The following is a 16,882-nucleotide window of genomic DNA, read 5'->3' as shown; positions in this document are numbered from 1 at the left end:
AGGTCTACCTAATATTCCAGTAACTTGGATAATGGAATCAATAACATGCTTATCAAATTTACAGATGCCATCAAATTTGAAGCATCCAACGTGACCTTAACAACGTGACACCTGGCTTGAAAACAATACATGTTAAAGGAATCTAGGAGTTTTAGTTTAAAAAGCCTATGTGATTCTAGGTTGCATCGATACCAGAATAATGTCTAGATCAAGAGAAGTAAAAGTCCCAATCTATTCTGTTTTAGTCAGACCTCACTGTGTCCATTTCTGGGCACCATAATCCAAGAAGGATATTGTCAAGCTGGAATGTGTTCAGAAAAGAGCGATCAAAATGATCAAAGGTCTGGAAGCCCATCCCTATCATGAGCAGCTTAGGGAGTTAGATATGGTTAGCTTGGAGATAGTTTGGAGGGAACATGATAACCATGTTCAAGTATCTGAAAGGATGTCATATTCAGGAGGTGACAGGTTTTCTTTTTCTCTAGATACTAGGAAATGGAACAATGGATTCAGACAGGAAAAGAAATTCCACCTAAACGTTACGAAATTCCTGATGGTAAGAACTGTTTGGCAGTGGAATATGGAGTGTGATAGCATTTCCATTTTGGAGGTTGGGTGGCCATCTGTTGGAGATGCTTTGATTATGTGTTCTTGCATGGTGGGGGTTGGATGGATGACCCTTATGATCTCTTCCAACTCTGTGCTTCTATTTGTATAAATACTTTTCAAATTAGCTGGTGTAACAAGACTGGGAACAGAAAAGATAAACTGGCAACTCTCCCCCACCCTCCCCAGTGTGACAGGAACTGGTGTTATATTGGTACCATGTCATAGAACCAACAGTTGATACCTTATAGGCAGAGGCCAGTCCACAAACCATCACTTTCAGTAACTAGTTAGATCATTTCCTAATCGAATGCTGCTGAGGTAGGGTTGCTTGCCTATCTTGAGTCACAAAGGCATAAAAGTCCAGTCTGCAAAACACTGTCTTCTGTGCTGTGAGGGAAAGGGTGGTGAAATGATGAAACCCAGGAAAAGCAAAATGCAAAGTATCTTTCTGGAGCCATTTTAGCTCAAGCCTATAATTGTCCTATGGAAAACAGATTGAATTAAGCAATGCAACACTGAGAAAGCTTGCAAGCCAAGCGACATTTTAAAAATTTAGATTACTTCATTGACATAAGACTAGCTCTCTTTGATGCATTTTTGTCTACATGTTTGGGGATGGGGGCGGGGAAGGTAAAACCAAACATGTTTAACATTTATGACTTCCAAATAAACCAGTCCCATAGGTTATTCTGATCATTATCTTTGAGCCAAGCCCAGAACTTCAGAAGTATAAAAAGAGTAATGTCTGAGAGACACATAAAAAGGGTTCCACTCTCTGCCTGTTTGCCTATCCATCTCTTTGGGACATCTCCAGGTTTTCATCAGCAACCTTGGTTCTGCTTCTCCACAAGCCACCATGAGCCAACCGTGCGTCAGCTCGGGATCCTTGAGTGGAAAGCGGTGTGTCACATCTGCTTCAACTATCAGCCGTGGATATAGGGGGCCTAACAGTTTGTCTTCTATCTGCTACACCGGAGCAGGCAGAAATGGTGGCTACACCAACATCAGCCATTACAACATTGGCCGTAGCAGGAGACTTTCAGGAGGAAGTTCTGGTGGAAATGGAGGAAGTTCTGGTGTATACAATGCCAGCTTCAGGGATTTTAGTAGCTTGGGCTATAGTGCTGGGTCCTTTGGTTATGGTGCTGGTGTTGCAAAGCCTGGGAGCTTTAGTAGTTACAGCTTAGGGGCTTATAGCCCAGGTGAAGGATTCAGCAGCCGCAGCCTTGAAGGCTATGGCACTAGCTACAGTAGTGGCTACAGAGGCAACAGCTTTAGCAGCCGAAGCCTTGGTGCTGGCCACAGCAAAAACTATGGAACAACAGGTTTCAGTAGTCGAAGTCTTGGTGGTGGTGTCTTTGGCAGCAGAGGTCTTATTGCTGGTGGTCTTTTTTGTAGTAGTTTGGGCTCTGATGCCATTAGCCGCCATGGTGATGGAAGGGGGATCCATGCAGTGAGAGTCAATGCAAAGCTGTTGAGGCCTCTTTGTATCAAAGTAGATCCAGAGATCTCTCGTGTAAAAGAGGAAGAACGAGAACAAATCAAAACCCTCAATGACCAGTTTGCATGCTTCATTGATAAGGTAAGCTTTGTCATCTGTTGCATTATATTTTAAATAGTCTTCTAAAAATACTTCATCAGACGAGGGAATTTAGCAAACTTGGATGCTTTCACCCCATCTAATGGCTGGAGCCTCACACTAGCCATCACACAATTTCATGTGACATCCAGCGGAGGCCTTGTCCCCAACCATGGTGAAAGCGTTGCTGGGCACATTCCCCACAACACTGGAAGCTTCCACAACACTCGAGGAGGGTGACACTTGCCCCATGTGATGGGGGAAGTATCGCCACAGAGGAGCAGCACCCAGGGTGACGGAATCGCCTGCACATAGGGGGGGAGGGGGTCCCCTGTGTGATAAGGTGATAACACATCCCAACAGCAAAAATGGTTGGTCTCTTGGTTTTCATACCTGTTTCTAGAGTTTTTTTGGGATGTTTTTTTGGGGAATTTCCATTGGATAGACTGCATCATCTGTATATTCTTTGATATGGTTATCACGGTTTTCTATGGGTGAGCACATGGCAACTGTTACATGATATATGTACTGTATCTTAAAAACTAATGCTGATGGGGGGAAATTGATGACATTTTTGGAAGTAACAGCTCAAATATACCCAGAAATAGGTCTAACATTTGAAGCACCAAAATGTGTGCTGGGCAGTATAATAGACAAAGCAAACATCACAGTTGTCAAAAAGCCCACAATAATCTTTTGTGCTAGACTTGAATGGGGAAATGGAACAAAGCAAATTTACCCTTTTGTAAATTAATACATTAAAATACATTCAGAACGAGAAACTTACTCTTACAAGAGACACCTCCAAAGGAATATAAAACAAAAAATATAAGGTTCGCTATTGCGATATGTAACTAAATAATTGCAGGCGAGCAAATGGATGCCCATTTCAGTCCTTTTTTCTCCACTCTTTGCCTTTTCATTTTTGCAGTCGCTCTGGCCTATAGCACGGAGGCAGGAAGGCATACATATGTGTTCTGTTTCATCCTGTACTTTTCCTAACTTTATTCATATTCGGGTAACTCAGTAAGGGATCCCAAGTGTATAACTGGTAAATCTAGCAGTAAAATGAAATATGGCTATGATCCTTCCTTACTAAGCATTGCTTAAACAAGGCAGTGGGGTTCCATGCGGAATAGATAACACATAGATGTAATGTAAATCTTGCTCTCCAGGCCTTTTTTATTTTTCCAGTTCTATAACTTGTAATCAAAAAGACATTATTTTATTCTGGGATAGCCAAAATCTCCAGAACATAGCGTCCCTGAAGCAAAATGTGATAGCATGACAAAACCTTTTTCCCGGTTTATTTTTCCAGCTTATACTCTTCTGTTTTTGAAAAAGTGAATTCAAGGACTGAATATTTCCCCCTTCTGCCTAAATAGGCACAGTTAAAACTTACAGACGATAATCTTGACCCCTGTTATAATTTCAGGTGAGACACTTAGAACAGCAGAATAAACTTCTGGAAACCAAATGGAGCTGTCTGCAGCAACAGGAACCCATGGAGAAGCAAAATACTGAACATCTGTATCAGAATTATATTGTGACTCTGAAGAAGCAGCTGGACCTTTTGCTGGATGAACGGGAGCAGCTTAAACTAGAACAAGTCAAATTCCAGGATGTGGTTGAAGAATATAAATCCAGGTACATGGAAAGTCTTGGTTTTTGGGCCTCTTCCAAAGGTTATTTGGGCCACTGATTCAGAAAATTGCATTGGATAGATGGCATCAGCTCTAGTTTCTTAGATATTATTATCATGGTTTTCAATGGGTGAACAGATAGTGACTGGACTAGATAGCATATGTTCTGTATTTCAAAAACTAGAGCTGATAGGGGAGAACCATTTTTGGAATAAGCCAGGCAAATATACCCACCAGAACAGGCCTAACATTTGGGACACCAACATGTGTGTTGGCCAGTGTCATCATTCAAACATATGAATACATTAAATATGAAGAAACCTATAATTATAATATGTACTTAAAATATCTATAGGCTCAGAGAGACTTACTCCAAAGTAAGAATGTTTTGTGTAGATTGTAAGCAGCCTATAACATTTCTAGGTGAGATCAATAAGCTGTCTTAATATCTCTCAGTGCATGATGTTTTAGTAAACATCTGATTAACAATTCCAAGGGAGGCGCAACTTTTTGGAATTCAGAATCCAGTTTTGTTAGATCATGGAATATGTAAGGACAGTCCAGTCCAGTTTCACCTAGTCAAGCCACACACACACACACACACCTATAGCTTTACCCGTAACTGACTTCATAGTACAATGCAATATAGTTGACTTTAAGCAGTGCAAGTCAGTTTCTCAGACTTCTTAGTATCTCAATTTTTCCACTGCAAGGTATGAAGGCGTAATCAATCGACGTCTGGGTGCAGAAAACGAATTCGTGGTGTTGAAGAAGGTCAGTAATCCTTGACTACTGAGAACATAAATGTGCAGTAAATGAGAGGTTTAGACACAACTTGTCATCAAAGTCCTACATTTGTTTAATGGGCTTTCTAGGGACCAGATGGAAATTCTGTCTCAGAAGTTCCTATTTTGGTTCCCATTCAGCCAGAAGAAAATCTCTTTATGTTCACCACACAATGAGGTTTAAAAAGGTGACGTTTCAGATTTTGCTGAACTGGCACTCATTTCATCCCTCAACGTTAGCTATGCCAGCAGGGGTTAATGGGAAATGCAGTCCAACAAATAACTGGAGAGGCAAGCCATTGTACTGTGAACAATTTATTGTGAAGTAAGATATGCTTGTATACCATAAATTGCATAGGCCATTTTTATATTTCCTTTTTTAAATCTATTTTTAATGTAAATTGCATTTCCCAATGTAGAAACACTAATTTTAATCAGATGTCAATTATATTTGAAATCAATTGGGTACCCCTGTCAAATCTAAAGAATATCACACACATTTTGATGGAGGTTACCATCAGGAAACATAGCAAGAACTACATCACATGTGAGAAAAATACCTACATGGAAAACAATAGTCACCAGGCATATATTCTGCTTGAATATTCTGGTGGTTAGAAATTCCTGGGAAACCACAGGCTAATAAAAATAATTTGCATAATTGTGTCTTCAGTTAAACAACAATGAAATCCTATGTATTTTTGCTCACAGATAGGCTTCATTAAATAATTATTCAATTATTATAATCAGATGTATATAGCATGAGAAGGAATCACACAGCTTTCTAAATGTTGTTACACTTCAATGCACAGCATTCCTTGGTCCTGTCTAAGTTATTTAGGGCTGCTGGAACTTGTGAACTAACAACACCTGGAGACTGCATGATTCCTATTTCTCTTGTATGGGACACAAATATTTAATTCTGAGGGTGGTGGAAGTGGTTGACTTGATAGATCACTATTCCAAAGCATTGACTGAAAAAGCCTTTTTATTTATGGTTTTTCTCTCTTTATTTATACTGGTTCTGTTTAAGTGATGTCAATCACACTGAATACACCATGTTTTTCAGGATGTGGATTGTGCCTATACTAGCAAGGTGGAGCTGGAGGTGAAAGTGGATTCCCTAAGACAGGAGCAAGACTTCCACAGATGTGTCTATGATACAGTAAGCAAGCATTCCCATCCCTCACCAACATATGTGGGCCTAAATCAAATTGTTGGTCTCAACTGTATCAATAAGGATTTGAAAATTCAACATGTGTGTAAATTCAGTGAATTCAGTGGGTGGTCACGAATGGAGGTTAACATTTGTATTTAGGGCATAGTTTAATCTTGCTTTCTCTATCTGATTCTGAAAGAAAATATGGATTCCTGCTCGGTAGGGGATTGGTCTGGATCTAGGATCATATGATTCTCTAATATGATTCTATGCCTTAAATAAATAAAACAACCAAGATGGCATCCCCTTTCCAAATGGTTAAAAATCTCTTGAAACAATGTATTGACAGGAACTGGAAAGCTTAGCAACTGCGAGTGACACCAATGTTGTTGTATCTATGGACAACAGTCGCGACTTGGACATGGAAGGCATCATTGAATCAGTGAGGTGCCAGTATGAAGAGATTGCCCAGAGGAGCAAGGATGAGGTCAATGCCCTGTATGAAACCAAGGTAAACATCACATAGGCAGGCAAAGCATTGGTTGCCATTGAAATTGCTTCACTGGTGGGTAAGCTTTCGGCTTGATGTGCCGTTCTACTAGATCTATTAACAAGAACCAGGTGCAAAAGATATCCTCAATGAAAAAATTCCAAGAATCACAATTTGTTTGAGATTATATTTCATCTGTTACATTAATTCCCTATCTTTCCTTCAATAATATCAAGATGATATATGCCGCTCTGCCCAACATCCTCCATAAACCTCAAAACAACCCTATTCAAGGGTCAACAGGCAATTTGCCCAAAGTTTCCAAGTTTCATGGTTTACTGGCATCTTGAACCTGACTCTGTCTTGCCCAGTTCTAGCTACTACATCACATTGCCTCAGAAATGAATGGAGCCCAGAGGTTTCTTTTACTTGAGAAATTAAATGATACAGCTATGGTTGAGGGAGATAGTCATTTTGCGGTTTCTGTTAATAAGTGATTTAAATTGTTGATGTCCTGCTGCTCATTTGGCCTTTGGCCCCTTCAAACTCTCTCAGTTTTGAATTTCCAAAGGGTAGATTCCTTCTCCTAGGAGTGTCCAGGAACAGCAGTTTACCTTTTCAACAGATTGCATCTCTTTCTCTCTTGCCCCAAGTACTTAACACACACATACACACAAATTCACATGAATTGTGCATGCTCTAAGGAGTTCCAGGGCAGAAAATTAGCTATCAGACCATTAGCCAGGCTTCTAACCGGAGCAAATTACAGGGCGTGTTCAACGCCTCTGTTTAAGGAGCTCCACTGGTTGCTGTTTATTTTCCGGGCCCAATTCAAGGTGCAGGTTATCACCTACAAAGTCCTAAACGGTTTGGGACCCACCTACCTTAGAGACCGCATCTCCCCCTACAAACCTGCACGTTCTCTCCGCTCGTCGGGGGAGGCCCTCCTCTCGCTTCCACCACCTTCGCAGTCGCGGCTGGTGGGGACGAGAGAGAGGGCCTTCTCAGTCGTGGCCCCCCGGCTCTGGAACTCCCTCCCTAGGGAGATCAGGCAGGCCCCTACCCTATTCTCCTTTCGGAAGAGCCTTAAGACCTGGCTCTTCCAAAAAGCCTTCGAGGGTTAATTATTATAGGGTCGATTTACCTGCCCATCTAATAATAGGTTGCCTGGCCACGACTATTTCACACTTTATTGATTTTTAAACGGTGAAACTACCTCTACCATGTTGAAGTTTTTCCCCTTGGCCCAGCTCCATGTTTTTAGCCCCTGTTTTTAATCATTTTATGCTATGTGCTGACTTTTATAACTGTTTATTGATGTTATGTTTTTATTGATGCAACATTGTTTTATTGTCGATCTTTGTTTTATTGTTTTATTGCTGTTATTGTATTGTTGTCGGGCATGGCCCCATGTAAGCCGCTCCAAGTCCCTCCGGGGAGATGGGGCGGGATATAAAAATAAAGTTATTATTATTATTATTATTATTATTATTATTATTATTATTATTATTATTATTATTAGTGGCCCAGCCATGAGCTAAATCTACATCCTGTCTTTTTTCTTCAATTAGGTAAGTGAGTCCCAGTTGCAAATGTAAATAAATAATCTGTCTTTACTACATTTTAGTATAAAGAGCTACAGACCACCTGGGGCCATCATTGCAACAGCCTGAGTAGCAGCCGCCATGAAATTCAGGAATTGACCCGCCTGATCCAGAGATACAAGGCTGATGTGGAAAATGGTAAAAAACAGGTGAGGTGGTATGGCTGGAAGATGAAGAGGAGAATACATTTGTTCTTTTTTTCCTGATGTGTGAGGAGTAGGACATCATTCAGAATGAAAAGGAACAATTTGATATATTGTAATCAGGGACAGCTTTCTCTATGGATTTCCATGGTGAGCATTATTATGTATGTCATGTTAGTGAGACTATAAACATGGTTCTTTGCCTACATGTCAAAGGAACTATCCAAGTTGCTGAATCTTGGATAGCTTTACCACCAAGAGAGGAGAAGAATAAGCTATGAGGACTTAAAAACTGTCTAGCGAGGACCATATTTTGTCACACACACTCACCAGTCTTGCTGAGTAATATAAAAAAAATCTGCAAATATCTCATTCTGTATAAGTGATTTTGATTATTCTCAAAGAGAAATCAGATGTAAGAATGAGTTTTGCTTGGTTTTTGAATCAGCCTTTCTCAGCTCAACTCCCACCACCTTCTGCCAACATGGTCAAGTTGTAGAGCAATACAGCTAAATAGTGAGGCTGACCTAGACTGTGCCAGGAAAGCGGTGCCTGGGTGCATCTCCTCTTTATGTGTTGTTAGTTATTTAATTAGATTAAAGAAGATTCTCATCCAGCAACTCAGCTTTTAAATGATGTGTTTTGCCCAGGTTGAGGCGCTGCAGGTTGCCGTTGCTGACCACGAGCAGCAGGGTGACTGCACCCTGAAGGATGCCAAGGAAAAACTGGCAGAAGTTGAAAAGGCCTTGCAGTCAACCAAGGATGAATTGGCTCGTTTGCTGAGGGACTACCAAGAACTGCTGAATGTCAAGGTTGCCTTGGATATTGAGATTGCAATGTACAAGTCACTTCTGGAAGGAGAAGAGAGCAGGTGAGAGGGAAAAATACTCATGCAAACATTGCTCTTATCCTTCTTGTAATGTCATCTGATGTTGTACTTGAAATGTTAATAACATGTATATATTTTTTAAAATGCTGAATTCATCAACTTCAGAATCCAGGGAGTACTACTATATCATCCTGAAAATGTATGGCTAACTCTTAGCTATTTACATGCAAAGAGGTTTTCTTGCACTTTTGAGATTTACTGAGCAAAATAGGTTGTAGCACAAGCTTTTGAAGACTTAGGGTGCATCTATCCTGTAAAATTAATGTAGTTCGACACCACTTTGCCTGCTATGGCTCAGTGCTATGGAATCATGAAGCTGTCATTTTACATGATCTTTTGTCTTCTCTACCTTACCAACTACAAATACTAAGGCATCCAGGGTAGTTAAAGTGGTGTCAAACTGCATTCATTCCATAGTGTAGATGCACCCTTAGTTTTCTTCTGCAGATGCATAGGGTGAACTAATGCTTAGGAACTCAGCATTGTGAGGAAACTGCCTAATTATTTATAATCTCTGAAATGTGGCAAAAAGATATCACATTTGCACTGTGTAAGTTTAAAAACAAGTCTTGCCTTTAAATACAACAGAGCCTCTCACAAATACGAATACATCTGATAGATTTCAGAATTGTTATATCCACCCCCCCCCCCCCTTAGCTTTCTGGGATGCATGGAGGGCTTCTTGAAATAATAGCAAATATATCTTCTCTTTCCTCCACAGGATATGCAATTCTACACCTGTGAACATATGTAAGTATCCCATGGGGAAGATGTCAATAGCCTAGGCTCTAAGTGTGTTTGTATCTGTGACTGTAATAACCAATTTTCCTCTCTTGCTATAGCTGTGACAGGTTTCTCCAACATCTCTATAGCTGGTGGAGGCCATGGTGGTGGAGCTGGATTTGGAAGGAGGTACATTAGTGGTCCTGGTGGAAGAAGAAGACATGTCAGCAGTAATGCAAGATTCACCTCAAGAAGTGGTCATCCTACCCCCAAAACTGGATTCAGCTCCAGGAGTGGAGGGAATCTGCCCCGATGCACAATGAGCTCTGGCTTTGGTGAATGCACTGCCAGCCCCGTGGTGCCAAGTGGGGAGCCAAGGGATTTTGCCCCATTGAAATTAGGAAGCACTGCAAGTGGAGTCTCTAGTTCTAGGAGCAGACGGTCTCGCAACAGGAGTGGGAGTTGCAGCTCTGGCAGGGTACGCATGTCACCAAATGGTGGGGTTTCTAGCATAGGGAACGTTACTGTAAGTAGCAGCTACACCACTCATGGCACAACTACTAATACAGGAGAGGAATACAGCTCTCGGTACTAGAGCAATGTCTAAATGGCTTCTCAAAATGCCCCACTTTGTTTTTGGGGAAAATTTTCAGTAAATTTCTTCAGGGCTAAAAGAAATTTTCTAGTTTGATATCTTTTCCCTATCCCACTTCCTCTCTTTTTTGCTGCTAGTGAAGAGACAAAAGGAAAAAAGAAAAGAAATAATATTAATAATATTGTTGTTCTCCACTGTGTCTTGGGTCTTTCGTCATTCCATGGCAATCTGGATGGTCAGGGGTGGGGTCATGGCAGCTTACCATACAAAGTATGATTTCAAATAGTTGGGGGGGGGGATTTGCAATTTGCTCCTTTTTTTCTAGAATGGGATGGGTATGAATAGAGGGCCTATCAGTTCCTCTCATTGATATTCACTGTTACCCAGATTTATATCATTGTCACTCACCCCTTATTTCCAAACTGCTGATCCTTCTCCAAATAAATTGTAAGCTTAAAATGAAGAAATGCCCCCCTGCCCGGCATCCAGGGACTCAGTTCTCCATTATGGGGATCTTTTTCACTAAGATAGGGATGCCTAGGAGAGACAAATGGACAATTCCCACCTCTATTCTAGGAGTGTGAGGGGGGAAAATCTACAAAAATGTCAAGGTGAAAAAGGTTCCTGAGAAAATTTTAACTATTAACTTTTGTAAGTCAGCTTGAGACCTAAGGTGCTATGTGTATGTGTAATACACACACACACCCCACCTTGGGACTCAACATGTCTTACAAGGTGTCCTATAACACAACAGTTCACCTTAAAGTATAGATGCCACTGCTCTACCATTACAAAAGTTCAAGGTTTGCTTGTTTGAGAAGGTGTGTATTTCATCTACTTGTTCCCAGAAATAAGGCAATTTATGCCTCAAGCTGACTGGTATAATATGTTAACAATAAACACAGTCTCAATCCAGGGGTTTCCTCAGTCATATAACTCCAGTTCCATAGTTAGACTTGAACATGATGTGCTCCCTGCCTGCATTTTGTTGGTAGTGCTACAGTTGCTGGTTTCATTGCCAGTCCTTCTCCTAATGTGTGCCAGCAAAGGAAAGGTCAGCCAAGAAGTTTATTCCAAGCAGCAGTAGCTAGTAGCTTCCATGTCAGTGTGACAGTACTGTATATCTATTTTAGGTTTAGTCAGAGCTTTGAAAGGTGCTGGACGGCATTCACAATCTTGGATGGCTTCACTGAAGTTCGGACTAAACCCAGAGCAGATTCACTGCCTCACTTGCATGGAAGCCATAAGCCTGGTTCCAGTTTTCTCTCATGCCACAAGTCTGGAACACTCCAAGTAGGCTTAAGGCACTGGAGAGTTTTCATTCTTTAAACAGACATACACACACATGCATGCACATACTATATTTTGGTCCAGAACACTTGTTGGATAAACATGTGAGTTGACCTACAAATTCTGATCGTTGCCATCAAGATATGAGAGCTGCCAAGGATGGCATCACCATTCAGCTGGATGATGGTGTGGGAAAACATCCCAAGGAAATGCCATTTTGGACAACATCTCCATTTGATCATATGTTCATGTGCAGTTATTATTCCATTGCTGCTTATCAAATGTGTCTCTCTTTCCACTCCATCTTACAATGAGACAACAGCTGGAAACTGGTTGGAAAGTTATGAATGTGTAATTTAGAGCTGCATACTCAAAAATCTTGTATTCATGATCCTTACATAGTGCTTGGGTTAGGGGATTCATAGGGATAGAATGTGTGATCTGGCATGAAAGGCTATCACAACAGGGTTTCTGCCTCTGCCTGTCTCACTAGAGATAGGAAGAGGCATGACTGTCAGCTGCTTCCTGAATGACAGGGGAACAGACCCTCGTTGATCACAGCAGCAGCTGCCCAGTAACAGAAGTGAAGATCAAGTGGATTGGGATTCATTATGTAGCACCATAACAGAAAGCTTTTTTTCTGTTGCTAAATTAACCAGTTAGCAAGGTTAAGATAAGAACCCACATCTGTTTGTTTTGAACCTGTGGGAATATAGATAGAAGTGTGGTAGTTTTGTAGTAGACATTCAGAAAATAAAACTATAAAAATCTTGGTGTCTGTGCTTTGTTGAATTAGAGCTCGGTCTTTCCTCTTTATACAATAATGCCATAAGACAAACATGTCAACAAGTCATCTATGAAGGGAGGTTTTTTTTTAACAATTGACATATTTCTGCTCTGTGTTTAGCAATGGAAGAAAGCCTCAAAATATAGGATGAAACATATTGGATGTCTGAAGTCCTGTGTTTGTATTTTTCTGATTATCCAATACTGGCACATTATTCCCCATGGATTTTGGGAACAAAATTGGCATAATCTTGTTTCTAGAGTGCTATAAATGTATATGAGAGGTCTCCTACTTTTAAAAAATGTCTGGCCTTCTAAAACTTTCATGATATTACTGTTAAATGCTTTGCTTGAATATTGCTGTGTTAACAGTGTGAATGCAGACACATGAAATCACCTTTCTCAGAGAAATACTGAAGGGAATCCATGATCACATAAGCACCTACTCCAATGCATCTTCACTTCAGCGGAGGCGAAATGGGTTAAACCCTTATGTCGGCTTTACTTCTGACCTGAAGGTTGAGTTGCTGACCTGAAGATTGCTGGTTTGAATCTGTGAAATGGGGTGAGCTCCAGTCTGTCAGTAGTAGCTGACGGGGATGAGAGAAGCCTCCCAGCAGGATGGTAACACATATGGGTATTCCCTGGGCAATATTTCTGTAGACGGCCAATTCTCTCACACCAGAAGCCACTTTGCATGATGTTCTCAAGTCGCTTCTGACATGATAAAAATCCTTCATTTCTGAAAGTGGGTCCTCACTCTTGACTTTAGACAAGCTCGGGACTGGCCTGGATTTAAATACATTTATTTATCTGATTCATTTATATTCTCAATCTTACACAAGATGAGACTCAAGAAAGCTAATGATGTATTTTGAAACAATTGCACATTGAATCCATACAAAGTCATTCATAATGTATAAATATAAGAACTATTTCAAAAGCAATTAAGAAATTTATAAAGTGATAAGGTTAAACATTAAAAGTTTTAAAATTCATTATAAAAATCTTTAAAAGAGCACAGTGCAGCATTAAAAGCCTAATATAGTCAGTTTTTACAAGCCCAACAGCAGACTTGACTTGCTGAAGAAAGGAAAGGAATTTGTAACAGTCTCAAAAAAGAATGTGTCAGAGTTGTTCAGAAGCTATGCGATTTTATAATACCCTTGCCATTGAGAACACTATGAAAAAAATTGAATCCTTGTATTTCATCCATATATTATCATATTTAGGACAAACAAAGAATGGTGAAGTGTTTCAACAGAGATCAGGTTACAAGAACAAGCCATTTTGGAATGGATAAATGGAATTGTATGTTACCTGTAGCCAGCCGCAGCTTGCAACCCGGCTGCAGCCTTTTGGATCAACTAATGTTTCGGTGCACCTTATAAAGGGACCCTCATGTAGAGTGCAATAAATAATCCACATGTGATATACCAAGGCATATACCACTGTGGCCACAACCACCTTCTCCAGGAAAAAGAGAAGAGATGAGCCCATCCATTGACCAATTTAATTTGCTTCTGAGCCTGCCAAATTGGTATCAAATTCAATGTAGCAATGTTGCATTGTCTTGGATTGCCTCCAAAGCTGATTGCATAACTGAAATCTATATCGTGTATCTGTAGAAAATGAGGGCTCTTCCACACTTCCCTAAAACTTGGGAGGAAGTAACCCACTTCCTTCCAGGTTTCAATCATCACCCTCAACCTAAACCCCGGGCTTTCCCTTGAGGGGTGGCTAAAGGTCATCCCGGGTCAACCAACGGATGACCCGGGATGGCATCCAACCCCTTCCAGCTCACATCCCGCACAAAAAAATTTTTCAGAGGGACCTGCTGGCAGCATGGACCTCTCTGCATAGCACTGCGAACATGACATTGGGAGGTGAGAGGGAGGAGAGCAATTTTCACACACCAGGAGTACTTTTCATAGGGGTCTGTGCTGCTGGCAACCCCCTCCAGTAAATTTTTTTTTGGGGGGGGGGAATGGGGGGCTGAAGGGGAGGGCATCAGTGTCCTCCTGTTCCACCAGGCTCCAGGATCCCGAAAAACCAGGATGGCTGCGGGGATTGAGCAATCTCCACAGGTCCAGAACCTGGAAAGATCCAGACCTTAGCTTAAGGTCTGGATCTTTCCAGGTGTCAAATTAATGTCTAGTAAACTGGGAAAACCCAGTTTTCTCTGCATTAATTTGCTTTTACCTGAGGTATGCCCATGCTTTGGAAAAAGCGAGACAGGTCCCAAGTTTTAGGCATGCCTGGAAGGGCCCTGAAACAAGAAATCATAATACTTTTTGCTTGAGAATTTATCCTACTTCTCCGCAGGAAATGCATCTTTCCTGAACTGTGTGGCCAGCAATAAATAGTTTACAGCACATTCTAGATCACTGATTTTCTCTGTAATGTTTAGTAATAGCTAAGATTGCATCTTCCTTATCCAAAATGCTTTGTAGATATAGAAACTGTCACTCCATCACACTGATGGAAGAGAGAGGAGGATAAAGACTCTGAGTTCAGCTATACTTACACTAATGCCCTGTAAAAAGCAAATGTCAAGGAAGGAAATGTCCAAATGTATCCAGCTGCTGGGAGCTCAGAAGGAAAATGTTACCTGAAATATTAGGAGAAAATGAAATGGTGAAAGAAATGCCTGGAGGGGTGGAGGACATTTCCTCACTGGATGTCAGGATGTGAAAGCCCAGCATTCATAACAACTGTACTCTCCACATCCTGCCAGAGCAATGAAGGGTGGGAGATAATCTAAATGATAAGAGCCATCTGGCCAGGAGGATGGGTTTTATGGCCAGCTCTGGTTTTTCAACCCTGGGAAAGGACTACTTAACAGATATGTGTGAATGTGGAAAGGGGGGAAGGTAGGAGGTGGATATACTCGGGGTTTGGCAGAAATATGTCAGTTCTAGCTTCGTTTTCATCTTGTAAAGAAGGTCTTCAATAAAGCGTTTCCACGGAACTGCCTGTGTGAACCTGCTTTGAGTCCTATAGCTTTCAAGACCTGACACTGGAGGTCTTCAAATAGAGGTTGAAAAACCACCTAAAGTGAATGCTCTAGCTCTGGGCATTGTGTATTAACCAAGGCATGAAACCAGATAGTCTACTTCAGGAGTTCTCAAACTTTTTCAGCCGCTGAGCCCTTTTTGAAGCAAAAGTTTCTCATGGAGCCCCAATAAATGTTTATGTATTATATTATGTTGTGTGTGTGTGTGTGTGTGTGGATATGGTATGGGCAAACTTTTGGACCAATACATACATACACACATACACACACACACACACACACACACACACACACACACACACACATATGGATATGGTATGGGCAAACTTTTGGACCAATATAAACTTAACAGTATTTCAGCAGAAGACCCTCATAGCAAGCAGACGAGGGAAAAGGCTTTTGGTGGCAAGGGAGGCAGGTTGAAAAGGCTTTTGGCGATGAGGGAGGAGAAGGTACAGGAAAGATGAGGGAAAGCCTGGAGGGGGAAGGGGAAGAGGGAGGAGCCCTTTAGTATGCCTTGTAGATCCCCAGGGGCTCCAAGGAGCATTCTTTGAGAACCACTGGTCTACTCTATGCCTCCGGCTCTATCATTTTGTTGGAAAGATTAGGATTCTGAGGATGTTTAATTGTTGTATCTAATGTATAAGATATTATTATATCATAGAATAATAGAATCATACACTTGGAAGAGACCTCATGGGCCATCCAGTCCAACCCCCTGCCAAGAAGCAGGAAATCACATTCAAAGCACAAACAAAACAAATAAAAGTCAGCCATGCTGGGGAAACAGAATAGTCATTGACTGTCACCACCTTGTGGGAAAGTGGGGACATGCAGTGACAATTTTGTATAAAGATTACAACTGAAATTGTCCTCAGAAATATTTTCCTTTTCTTTGTCTTTGCTTGCAAAGCTGTGGAACTGAACTTATAATTTGATGCCAACACAGGGACAATATGATGTCTGTCTACTAAGTCCCTAGTGATGTAATCAGAAAGAGACTAGGACTAAAAGGCCTTCATTTTGTTTGCTGTCACATAAAAAAAAATAATTCAAACCGTCCCCTTTTCCAATTTTACCAAGGAAAGGGATAGAAATATAGAGGAGTCCCTGCAGTTACAGGCCCAATGATACTTGGAAGCATGAAAGTTATGTTTTAAAGAGAAGTATAAAGAAGGGAATAGATCATACTGCCAAGACAAATTATGTGCTTATTTTGCAAAACTAAAGGTACAGTAGAGTCTCACTTATCCAACATAAACGGGTCGGCAGAAGGTTGGATAAGCAGATATGTTGGATAATAAGGAGGGATTAAGGAAACGCCTATTAAACATCAAATTAGGTTATGATTCTACAAATTAAGCACCAAAGCATCATGTTATACAACAAATTTGACAGAAAAAGTAGTTCAATACGCAGTAATGCTTTGTAGTAATTACTCTATTTACGAATTTAGTACCAAAATATCATGATATATTGAAAACATTGACTACCAAAATGTGTTGGATAATCCAAAATGTTGGATAAGCGAGTGTTGAATAAGTGAGACTCTACTGTATCACCAAAACAGA

General features: G+C 40.8%; 1 protein-coding gene across 1 annotated transcript; it reads left to right on the top strand.

The window, feature by feature from the left end:
• Positions 1 to 117: 117 nt before the first annotated feature.
• On the top strand, positions 118 to 12,279 carry LOC100560827 (keratin, type II cytoskeletal 7). The gene is made up of 9 exons (XM_016991237.2): positions 118 to 2,191; positions 3,624 to 3,835; positions 4,545 to 4,605; positions 5,686 to 5,781; positions 6,125 to 6,286; positions 7,893 to 8,018; positions 8,663 to 8,883; positions 9,623 to 9,651; positions 9,744 to 12,279. Exons 1-9 carry the CDS (start codon positions 1,466 to 1,468, stop codon positions 10,217 to 10,219), a joined length of 2,109 nt encoding a protein of 702 aa, XP_016846726.2. The 5' UTR covers positions 118 to 1,465; the 3' UTR covers positions 10,220 to 12,279.
• Positions 12,280 to 16,882: the final 4,603 nt, after the last annotated feature.

This window comes from Anolis carolinensis, chromosome 2 (genome assembly GCF_035594765.1).
Source record: "Anolis carolinensis isolate JA03-04 chromosome 2, rAnoCar3.1.pri, whole genome shotgun sequence".
In the NCBI taxonomy this organism is placed as follows: domain Eukaryota; kingdom Metazoa; phylum Chordata; class Lepidosauria; order Squamata; family Dactyloidae; genus Anolis; species Anolis carolinensis.
Note: the sequence above shows the minus strand (reverse complement) of the source record. Positions and strands in the feature narration are given on the sequence as shown.